General features: G+C 40.1%; 1 protein-coding gene across 1 annotated transcript; it reads left to right on the top strand.

The window, feature by feature from the left end:
- Positions 1–1,378: 1,378 nt before the first annotated feature.
- Positions 1,379–11,319, top strand: usp3 (ubiquitin specific peptidase 3). Its single transcript, XM_072385899.1, has 15 exons — positions 1,379–1,842; positions 2,113–2,173; positions 2,625–2,762; positions 3,031–3,114; positions 3,392–3,473; positions 3,736–3,815; positions 4,780–4,893; positions 5,178–5,291; positions 5,412–5,561; positions 5,775–5,881; positions 6,041–6,121; positions 6,215–6,333; positions 6,486–6,599; positions 9,250–9,317; positions 9,906–11,319. Exons 1-15 carry the CDS (start codon positions 1,752–1,754, stop codon positions 10,357–10,359), a joined length of 1,857 nt encoding a protein of 618 aa, XP_072242000.1. The 5' UTR covers positions 1,379–1,751; the 3' UTR covers positions 10,360–11,319.
- Positions 11,320–11,958: the final 639 nt, after the last annotated feature.

Below are 11,958 nucleotides of genomic sequence, written 5' to 3'. Positions count from 1 at the left end.
ATGTTCAGTGACACTTTGTGCATTTATGATGTGTTTTATTGTTTTTTTTGGCTCAGCTTTTGGAAATCTTTTGTTTAAAACTACAAAAAACTTGAAAGACATCCCTCGCATTTTGCCACAATTTTGTGTAGTATCTCAAAATAACTTTAATGTTTGCCGTCATGTGGGCTTTTGTTGGGTTATAAAAATGTATTTTGATTTTGTGTGAATATTCAGTGCCTTATATTACGGCACATTTTGATAAAGATTTTTTTTTTTTGTCATTCAATGTGGGTGGTGTAAACATTCACCAAACATCTTCATTGTCATTTACCTCTAAAATATTCTCAGGGTTGTTGTTTCACAAAATCAACTGCAGAGCCTTTTAAAGGTGCTTTTATATACTGTTTGCACTGCAGCAGGGTTGAAACATGGTGAGGTTTCTCTTTAAATTTGCTTGATTACTTCAATAAAATGAACTTGTTGTGCTTTGATTTTTCCATCTCGGTGTTGACTTTTTTTTACCGTTATTGTCTGAATGTGAAATGTCTTTAGTAACTTTTAATTTTTAAGAAATAAGCAAATGCTCTGGAGTCCCAGACCCTAACAGGACACATATGTTCTGCAACAGGCCTGCCAGACACAGACCCTGGTGCCCGATTATTCAGGATCCAATCCCAAAAGTATGATATTGAACAAAGAAAAACAGAAGAGGCATAAATGAAAAGACCTTTGGTGGAAAGATGTAAAAATGATCACATACAAAGTGCTTACAAAGACACTGAACACAACTAATGTAGGTTAGAAACAACCATAGATTGGCATAAAGAAAGGAACACAAAGAGTTACTGAATGAGTACTAAGAGACGGAAAACAAACAACATAAAATGAGCAAAACTGAACGCAAACATGAAACAGTCACGGTAAGAAATGAAATGGGACCCAAAACAAGCAGCGACCACAAAACGATTAAAACGAGACACACTATGACCAACACAGGAAGATATTATTTTAATATCATGTAATTATTGAATAACCTCTTTCTGGTATCATCTCTGAGGGAGCTAAACCTCAATTTCACTCGAAATTTCCAGAACAAAATGTCTCCCCGTGCAAGTGAGTTTTACAGTCCCAGGAAGCGTCCCTAAGCAATAAACTTACCGAAGTTAAATTCAATTTAAACATTTAAAAAAAAAAACACTAAAATGGCCACGAACGGGGGTCAGCAGTCAGTGCACACAAAACAACTTTATATGACTAAATTAGAGCTCCAAAATGCCACAACCAAAAAAGAGATGTCACTAACTCAGATAAGATCAGCGTGTTTAAGGAACTACGGAAATATAAACGACGACGGAAGCAGAAAAGCGTTTTTTTTTTTATCTTTGAGCTGGCAGACGGCAGAGCCGGCAGACCTGACGTCACTTCCTCAAGTTATTTCCATTTGTTTGTGACGAGCGCCAGCAGTTACCTGCTACGTTATACACCAAAGATAACGATACTGTTTTATCCTTCACTATGTTCATGTGGAAGCTGCAGTCCTTTCAGCTTCTGTAAACTCTCCCTCTCTGAGGAGTGGAAGCTGTGTAGGACTTACTAAAAACGCGTTAGCAAAAACAGGAAAACGTGCGCTCGCGATCAGAAATAGTTGGTCGGCTAACGTTAGCTAGCTAGTTTAGGTTAATTGGCTAACTATTGTTAGCTGCTCGGGTCTTGGTACGGTTGGATTTGTTGTGTTTGGAGGCTTTTTTTTTTTCTTCAGTTGTGAGCTGATGGAGTGTCCTCATCTGATCTCAAACGTCGGCTGTGCCTCCGATTCCTCCAGATTCCCCAATGGTACACCATCCTCTTGGTGTTGTAACGGTGAGAGTAGTGTTTGTCTTTTTAAACGTCAATGTAAACATAGAAAGCAGCTGTGTGAGGAATGTTTTTGGATATCTTCCTCTGGTCAGGCTACAGAGACTGCCATATTTGTGTCAGCTGGAAAGACACCGTGGCTACAAGTCAACGCAGCCGCAGCCACACAAGGACTAATTCACGACTCATGAGCTATACTTAAGCTCTGTGACACAGGAAAATAATGGCTTACTCACAAGTATTGTTTAATTAAACAGGATGATCTTTTATGTCCAGTTTGCAGGTCCAATAAAAGTCCATGGATTTGCCTTGCCTGTCTGATGGTCCATTGTGGGCGGTAAGTTCGTCTTTTGCTTTTAGGCTATGAATTATATGACTCTATATGATAGTTTTTATATATGTCAAAACACTTTATTAAAACTCACATCCTTACTTGTTTTTGTGCATCACTTAACAAAAAAAAAATTGTTTTTGCATATGATGTTCAAACCAATTGAAATGGCAATGTGAGTGATTTATATCCCTTAAATCAAACAAGATGAGGAAAGTGGTGCTGGTCCAATAAGTCATCCACAGTTGTGGGATGTGGGAATTTGATGCCTGCACTACACATTTATAAAGAATGCTCTTTAAAGGATCAGTAACAACTCCAATCAAGTAGTTAAATTTGAAAGAAAAATATACCTGGATGTAAACCTTCACATTACTTATTACTTATTTAGAATATTTTCTGCATTTCCTGAAGTTTTTCATTGTATTAACTAGGTCTCTCTTTCTTTTTTCGATAGATATGTCAATGGACATGCTAAGAAACACTTTGAAGAGAATCAAGGCCCTGGTATTAGTCAGAAGAAGAGTGAGAAACCAGAGAAGGAGAAAACCCATCATTCTGTCTGCATGGACTGCAGCAACTACAGTGTTTTTTGGTGGGTGTCTCTCATGGCCAGCTATATCTATACATTTCATCTCATTTTGGGGCCCATAGCTGAAATGTTTCACTGTTCATGAATTTTACTAAGTTCATTCAGCTACTATTTAAGAAATCCAGCTTTATTCTGGATGCAAGTAACCAACCATTTGATGAAAACACTTATGATGTAATACGTTTCTAATTTTTCTGTTCTTAATCAGTGTAGCCATCAATACGTTTGCTTCATGTGATTAAGTTTTGACTTATCGCTGTGGCTTTTATAGTTACAGATGTGATGACTTTGTTGTCAATGACACCAAACTGGGGCATGTGCAGAAGGTGAGGGAACATCTTCAGAGTTTAGAAAAGTAAGTACTTATGTCAAGAGTCTTTGCGTATGGTGTGTGTCTCATTTCAGTCATAACTGCATGAATATTTAGATTTAGGAGGATGAGTGTTGGTAGTTGTGATGATTTTTACAGTGTTGGACATGAGAAGCCATGTTAAGACATAAATGTACCTGGCAGAGAATAAATAGATAAACAACAATGTCTAAATCAGTAAGACCCAGCCTCTAACTGATTTTTCAGATGTGTCTGAAAATGACTTGATTAAGTGATGACAAACCCTTTAATCCTTCCATAGTTCAGCACTTATGGGTGACAGACAGAGGAAGAGAAAACTTCTGGAAAGCCCAGCTTCGGACGGCAAGTTGTTAAAAGACACTGTAAGTTATTCTTGAGAAGAAGCATTGTTTCCTTTTTATGGGAAGAGACTACTCCAAAATTGTGGTGTAGCACTAAAGACTTAACTGCTCTTTAAGACTTGGGCAAATTTTCCTTTTTATGAGTCCATATTCACAGTGTGCTGCCATAGCTACCCTTTATAGAGCTAAATGTTAGTTTCAAACATTCTGCATTTTGTTTATTCATTTTAAGACTCCAACAGAAATGCACATACATCTTAATGCAGTCACTTCTCTATTTAAGGACGGGCTGGCTTTAGGAGCAACTGGTCTTCGTAACTTGGGCAACACATGCTTCATGAATGCCATACTTCAGTCTCTCAGGTAAGACCGTGCACAGAGGAGGAGGAGGTGGTGTGTGGGTGGTGGACTGGTTGTGCAGCCTGAATCAGTAGCTCTGCCCCTGTAGATCCAGGGCCCCACAATCAGTCATCCTTTATTAATATAGTCTGGGGCACAGTCAGGGGGATTACAGAGGCTGCTTAGAAACAAGACACTGGCAATGCCAGGTTTGCCAGCTCACACACATTTTTGCCTCACTGCTAAAGGATTATTCTATTATGTGTTCACATGTACATCATGTAATGCTGCTTAAGAGTTGCCAAGACACAGCATGGGATTTATTTTTAAAGGCGTTTTTCTTATTTTCAAGGCAATCAATAATTTATTTATTTTTTTAATTTGGATATGTTGTTGAGTTTAGTTTGGTCATGCTAGGAAAATATGTTTCATGAAGTGACTTGCTTGGACAGGAGTTGTTTTTGTTGCATTTCATTGTCTTTACGTGTTAAGATTGCTAGTCTCCTCTAAGCCAATTAATGGTGTGATATAATTAAAAGCAGTGTCACCATGTCGTTGCCCATGTAAAGTTGCTGCTCGGAGCCTTAAGCAGACTGCAGTGTTCCATCCTTTTTATGCACACGCTCTAAAGTCAGCACTTTAGATGTACTTTGAGTTTACAGCACAATCCCCAGAAATAATACAAAATACCTTTTCTAAATCAGCAATTTTCATTTCTGACAATGATTTTGGTAAATTAGTTAACTTCAGCTACTAGTGGCCCACCAATATATTAGTGTATCATGTAGGCTTTCAACTTTAAACACGAGTGACATTGTTTAAAGTACAATCTGTAGGCATTGAATTAAGACTTGTTTTGCATGTTCAGTATGTGAGGATTCAAGGAAATTAGGAGTCAGATCTTTGACCACTCAACCTGTTTGATTTTTGGCATTCTTGTCTGTTCCCTTTCCTGCTCTCGTCATTCCAAAATGTGTTTCTTTGACAGCAACATCGAACAGTTCAGTTGTTATTTCAAAGAGTTGCCTGCAGTGGCTCTACGCAGCGGTAAGACGGCAGGAAGAAGGATGTACCACACCCGCAGCCAAGGGGACAGCAGTGTGTAAGGTCCTCTTCTGAAGGAGGGAGAATTTATGGGCATTCATTTCAGCAAGTATAAAGTTGGCAAAATTGTTTGTTTGTTAGTGATCATGACAGACAATATTCTGTAGAGTCGTGTGATGTTTGCTAATTGTTTTTACTGTGCTTCAGAAAAAAAACCAAGATCCTTTGTATAGTGGACTTTTTTTTTTTTTTTTTCGTTCTCAACCCAGGAGAAAATTAAGTTTTTATGTGTTGAAGGTTCCAGACGGCAGTACATTTAAAGGGCTACTTTGTGTTGAACAGATCTCTGGTGGAGGAGTTCAGGAAAACTCTTTGTTCCCTGTGGCAAGGAAGCCAGACCGCCTTCAGTCCAGACTCCTTATTTTATGCCATATGGAAAATTATGCCAAGTTTCAGGTACCTCAACATAAAGCGTTTCATTCTTAGCTCTGTGATGCATGTTGTTCACACTATATACACCGGAGGTGGTTGTTTTTATTCCAGTAATGTAATCCAAAGCTGTGTATGTGTGTACAGAGGGTATCAGCAGCAGGATGCTCATGAATTCATGCGTTACCTGCTAGACCATCTCCACAGGGAGCTCCAATGCAGTCGCAACGGAGCATCTCACCCAGTCTCACCTCAAGATGGAGTTAGACTCTCCTCCATGGAGGGCAAATGCTGCATGTGAGTTCATCTAAACCTACAATTAATTTCTTTTTGCTGTGATGTGTTGGTGGCTTATATTTAAGCTGTTAGGCTTTCAATTTCACTTTGAGAAGAGACATGTTTAATATTCGTTGTTCACAAAATGCCATTTAATCTGTTAAATTGGCCCTTTTAAAAAAAATAATAATAATAAAAATCTGGTGTTTTACATTTTCTTTTAATTCTTTACAGAAATGGAGCTGCCAGTGTTGTCACATCCATCTTCGGTGGTATACTTCAGAACGAAGTAAACTGCCTGATATGTGGGACAGAATCCCGGAAATTTGATCCATTTCTAGGTAAGAAAGAAAGTTCAAGGATGACCGCACACAGCTGTTAAATGACACTCCACCACAAAGATGGCTCCACTGGTGTTACCCCAGATAGCAAAATGCATTAAGTTAAGATGGAACCTAATACTTGACATTGAAGATTTTTCTTCTGTACTTTTGCCTTAGATCTATCATTGGACATTCCCAGTCAGTTCAGACAAAAGCGAAGTAAGGACCAGGACCCGGGTCCAATATGCACCTTACGTGGTAAGCTCTCAAAGTTGATGATGAGACTTTCTGTCAACTTTTTTTGTTTGGGATTTATAACATTATTGGGATTTCCTTCCATTCAAATGTAAGACTGCCTACGTAGCTTCACAGACCTGGAAGAACTTGATGAAACTGAGCTGTATTATTGCCATAAGTGTAAAAAGCGTCAGAAATCAACAAAGAAGTTCTGGGTCCAGAAGCTCCCAAAGGTATGAGACAGTGTTTTGTCTTCCGCTTTATGGAATATATTCAATTAGAACATTTATTCTGTCAAATCTGATTAGTGTGGAAATGGATGAGTGGTGTAATGAAGTTTATTTAGTTAATTAAATCATTTATTTTCCCCTTTCTTCCTTTGTAGGTTTTGTGTCTGCATCTAAAACGGTTCCACTGGACTGCCTTTTTGAGAAACAAGGTGGATACTTATGTGGAATTTCCACTGAAAGGTCTGGACATGAGAGGCTACTTACTTGAGGTGAGCTTGAAACCGAGGACAAGTTCAACAGATTCCAAACATTTATAGATAAATGATAAACGAATCAGTAAGTGGTATAAATCCATGGTAGTCACTTCCAGACTGTTGCCCAGACTTTTGAGATCGCTGCAGAAAGAGTAATAGCTGTGTTATTGTAGACGCTTTTTAAGACTCTTGAATCAAAACGTATGCTCTTCTGGTCACATTTGCCCCTACACTGCCTCTACTGGACATCTCCATATTGTGAGTTCCGTACATGTGGCATTCATTCCTTTGAACTTCTACAACCTACCATACAAGTGCATAATATGTCCGGCGGCCATCATGAAGATGTGCAGGTGTGATTAAAAGCATGAACATTCCTGGCCTAAGTGTATTACCCATGTTATTTTAGTCTCCCTTTTATGAAACGTTACGATGCAGCACCATGAAAACCTAATGCTCGCGTGTCAACTCGAAACCCTTGTAATGAAGGGTTATAGTTTGCTAACGTTGTAGCTAAAGGAGCAAAGACACTGAAAGCTGCTCCGTAGAGAGATCAAAACGCCAGGCGAATAGCTCGATATAGATTGTAAAATACTTTTTATACTTGTTCTTTGTTGATAAACGGATTAAAGACTGTTGACTTCAGGCTTACTACAGTTAGAAAATCATGCTGTTTGCACACTAATGTTTGATGATTGCAAAATACTAGAGGAAAAAAACTGAATTCTTATTAACAGTAACGGGCATATGTGTATTGTTGTACCATCTGTAACAAATGTGTTATTCGTTATTTGAATCACTGGGTGACGCCTGCGTCTGTGGCCCGGTGATTGATCTCCAGCCAGCTGTAAAAAGCCGTCTGCACTTGTTTCCGCGACTTGGCAAGATGCTGTGAAAGCTGATTCACACCCTGGTTTGGTTCTTCTCAGGTTGAAGCAGGCTTGTACTTAGCATTATCTGCTTAGGTTATGTCTTTGTTTAAAGGTTTGGAATGCTATTGATTTGAAGCAGTCCATTTTAAATGTCAAGCATGAAATGGGTCTGATTGACGAGACGCTCCAGAGGACGCTGTCCTACAGCCAATCTGATATTTTGCAATCGAAACTGTTTCACACATGCTTTTTAAAGCAGGACATTCTGCATCTTAGTTGTGTATCATGTCAAGTGTGAAAGTACAGAGATGACACGGGGGGTCGAAGTTGGTATGCCTCTGGACGGGGGGGGGGTGTAACAAAGGGAAAATGGAGCCATCTCGTGCGTGCTTACACTTATCGAGCCGCATTGTGAAAGTCGCTGCTCTGACCACAGTGCTGTCATCACGCAGCTGATTCCGTGGTGCTGGCTTGATGTGTGTGAGCAGATCAAGTCTCATTTTTGGCATGCGTGAATTACGAGAAGGAACAGCTCTGCGTAAACGAGAAGTTTTTTTTTTTTCATCAAGGCCCAACTGTTGTAAAAAGTCCAACCTCTTTAAGTATTTTGTAGTTTTGTTTACTTCATAAAACATGTAATCCTTTTTTTGGTTTAACATTTTATTTCTTTGTGCTCCAGCATCCATGAAAATCACATATTGTTTATCTATCATCATCAACCATATTTCTCAATGTTTATTTTGTGTATTTTGAGATTTAAAGTATGTGCAAAGAAACCTTTGGAAGCAGTCGTCCTGTGTCAACCAGTCCAGTATTCGTTCACCTTCACTGTGCAAAGAAAAAGCATCCAGAACTTAAACGGCCCGGGGCTGTTTTTTTTTTTCAGACGCTAAGACTATTTCAGCCCTGTGTCTGTTGCATTTCCACTGAGGTCTGAGGTTCAGGGTAGATGAGGCAAATTAAGACCGTTTAAGCGTGTTGCTCCACCCGTCTGTGCTTGCCAGAACCTCGGCACTGCCACGCTGAGCCGAGATGGACATTAAAACCTGCCTCAGCCGTGTTAACTCAAAATCTGTCAATGCTACACACTTTTTCATGTTGGAATTGGAACATAACCACATTTAAACAATCAGAGATTAACATTTTGTTTCTCTAAATCACAAGTTTATCATCCACTCAGCCATCTCTGCTGTCTCTGCTTTTTCTATTTTTTTTTTTTTTGCTGTGAAAAGATCAGCCATGAGTGCTTTTAATTAAACTGCTTTCGGAGCAGCTCGTTATTGTGGAGCTCGCCCGACCACCGCATCTCGTGCCTTATGTCTTCTTCTCTGCTGTCTCTCATTCCGCAGTAGCAGCTCATTTTCTCAGGGCTTTCAGATGTTCTTGTGTGCCTTAGAGCAAAAACAATCACAGATGAATGTTTTATTGCTCTGATTTAACTGCTTTAATGTCACAGTCCAAGCTCTGTCTCCTCGTTCATTCAACGCTGGGAACGCTTTACTCATCAGAGATGGTTGGTGCTGCAAGTACCACCGCAAAGGTTCAGGGTAGTTCTCAAAAGTACCACTGCCCTACCAGGACTGTTTTTTGGGGTAGAACTCTTTTTATCCACTGGTTCCTGAGGTCGAAGCAAAGCAGGCAGAGCAACAGACCCCCTTCTTTTTTTTTTTTTTATATGAATCTGTCAGTCTGAAAGACAACTGTAAATCATACAGCATGGAAGTGTGAGTGGAACTGAAAGAGCAGTTTCTCTTCTGCAAACCTCACCTGGATTTTTTTATTTTTTTTTGCAGCCAGAGAACTCATTACCAGGGAGTTGTCTGTATGACCTTGTTGCTGTTGTGGTGCATCATGGATCAGGGTGAGTAGTTGCTTTGCATTTTATAGGCATTTCTTGGTAAAAGAAAAAAAAAATGGTGTAATTGATATTCATTGCTTCTGGGTTTAAGCTGAATCTTGAATTACAATTTTTCTGAATAACGAGCACTGACAGCAGCTTCGTGTTGCAGCAACTTGATATGTTGGACATGTTTGAGTGCTCTTCTGTTGGTGGCAAAATTAAGAGCCGAGTCCATGCATAAAAACAACACTTAACCACAGATCTATACATTATTTTCCACCTGTCTGCTCTGCCCCTTGTTTGACTGTGTCACCCACTCGCTGCGTAAACAATTCATATCCAATTTAGTCAAAAAGCTTTGTGGACAGCTGCGGTTTAAAAATTCATGTAGCCATTAAATTCTGAAAGGCAGCAGACTGAGAGTCCTTGAAAGAGCATTTAGATAAGCCCGGAATAGAAGTGCTGCTATATTAATTTTGGCCTCTAAGTGGCAATGTTGTGCCACTGCCCTTCAGTCAAAGGCATGTGTCTCTCTTGGTCTGACGGAGATAAATGCAGTCCTCTGAGAGTCTTGAATGTACAACGTGATATACATGTCTTCGCTCACAGGGTTGGATCAGGGCATTATACGGCATATGGCAGCCATGAGGGCCGCTGGTACCACTTCAACGACAGCACGGTGACTCTGACCAATGAGGACACGGTGAGGAAGGCCAAGGCCTACATCCTCTTCTATGTGGAGAGGACAGGTCAGGTGGCCACAGACAGCACGTCCACAAAAAAGCCAGATGTGGACATAGCATCAATGGACAGCGTTTCATCCGAAACGGATTCTCAGGACAAGCTTGCACCAGACACAGGGGCCACAGACGTGAATATGACGGATGCAGCAGCCACACAGATGAATATCCTGGATGAGAAAGCCCAAGAAGATGAGTGCAACAACATGGCTGCATTGAATGAAGGTGACACAGTGTCGGGGGAGGAAGCAACAGACGGGGATAACTCAGACCAGACTGGAACAGAGGAAGTTCTCCAAGCTGTACAAACTGTTGCACCATGATTCTTTCAGATTTCACTGCCTCAGATTAGCTCGTCACTTCATTTTGGTTTCACCTCAGCCACATTAGCGATACGTCGGCGTGTTTTATTATTATTATCATAGTTCACTTTACCCGTAAATGTATCTGCATCCCTTTTGTGTTTATGGACAGCTTGAAAGAATCATGTTTACCTTGCTGCTTATTTTTTTGTTGGCGTATCTTTTTGCATTATTTTCTTTCAGTGTATTCCTCAGTTGAGGTAGACTTCTCTGTATGTAATAGATTCCAAAGGTGATCGTTGAAATGAATGAATGAAGTAAAGCTTTAGCCTTGGAAAACCTCAGCTGGTCCAATGTTCAGTAGACTGAGATGCATCGTGTCAACACACTGTCATTGTAACAATATTTGGTATTTCTAATGTTTTCTTGAGGCTTCTAATTTTTATATTTTTCACCTTGTAGTATTTTTCTCCCAATGTTTGTAGTATTTAGAATGCGATGCATTTGACTTAGGAGTGCTCATTGGGGCCTTTTTAGAAAGTTGTTTTCACTTGACCACAAACTATGTAAAAGACTTCTGAAATTGTTTTGTCTGTATCGATGGTGGAGAATCATTTAACATTTTGTGCTGACTTAAAGCAGGCAGCGACGGGGACCTAATGAAATTCCCTTTTGAAATATGTATGGAGCAACATTATCATGACGGAATACAATGGAAAATCTTTTATTCATGTTTGACTTGTAATGTCTTTAATTAGTTTTGAGCGCTGCTTCTGTTGTAACGAGCAGCCGATCTGTTGTAACTGCCACACACGAAATACAAGGGCTTTTATACTTAGCTCTGTACATTAGTCAAGAGTCAAGCAGCGAGAATCATTTTAATCCACCAGGTGCTAATGTTGTTTCAGTGATATTTTGAATGTCAAAAGCCCTCATTGTTTAATTAGCAAAACCACAGTAATAAATGCCAAGGATCATGTTTACTCCACTGACTCTTAATGAGGGTAACTATTCGAAATCTGTAAAGGAAACTGAAGTCCGTGCACAGTCCTGTCGCACAGAACCGTCCGGTTCCTTTGATTTGTGTGAGGTGGGCACAGTCGGAGTGTTATCCGTATGTAGAAGTGTCCCAAAACCCACTTTGCAGCTTCTTATTTGATTTATCTACAAACGTCTTTCCAGGAGAGAGCGTGTTTTTGCAAGCCTTTTTGTGTCGTCAGTTTTTTTTCTAAAATTTTATTTTAAATTATACTCCTGCGTGAAGCTCCCCACCCACACTCAGTCACACGTACATGTACACCTCCCCTCGGGACACGTGCCAGCCAGTAAACCCTCTTGCTCTGGCAGGAACAAACTCTTCTGTATGCAGAGAAACAGCTGCTCTTCGTTGCCTGCTCGCAGGTGGCTTTGAGCAAGCTACTCTGTCCCCATTACTGACACAAGTGGCCTTTTTCTTTTTCTCTCGGAGGCTGAATTTGAGCTGCCTTTAATGCGCTCACATTGCGTTGTGTTCATGGAATCGGAGGTCTGGTTAAGGACATCGTGACACAGTGAGTCACAGTACAGAAAGTAATCAGCCTCCCTACAGTGGCATTTCCCATTGTCCTGCATTCTTTTCAG

This window comes from Leuresthes tenuis, unplaced genomic scaffold, assembly GCF_036924035.1.
Source record: "Leuresthes tenuis unplaced genomic scaffold, fLeuTen1.0.hap1 SCAF_5, whole genome shotgun sequence".
Classification (NCBI taxonomy): Eukaryota; Metazoa; Chordata; class Actinopteri; order Atheriniformes; family Atherinopsidae; genus Leuresthes; species Leuresthes tenuis.
This window is presented reverse-complemented; position numbering and strand designations above follow the sequence as displayed.

Bases quoted from the DNA above. Each gene is read 5' to 3' on its own strand.
- usp3 (XM_072385899.1), top strand. From the start codon at position 1,752: ATGGAGTGTCCTCATCTGATCTCAAACGTCGGCTGTGCCTCCGATTCC. The intron at 3,474-3,735 runs GTAAGTTATTCT...TCTCTATTTAAG, and splicing joins GCAAGTTGTTAAAAGACACT to GACGGGCTGGCTTTAGGAGC. The intron at 3,816-4,779 runs GTAAGACCGTGC...TTTCTTTGACAG, and splicing joins GCCATACTTCAGTCTCTCAG to CAACATCGAACAGTTCAGTT.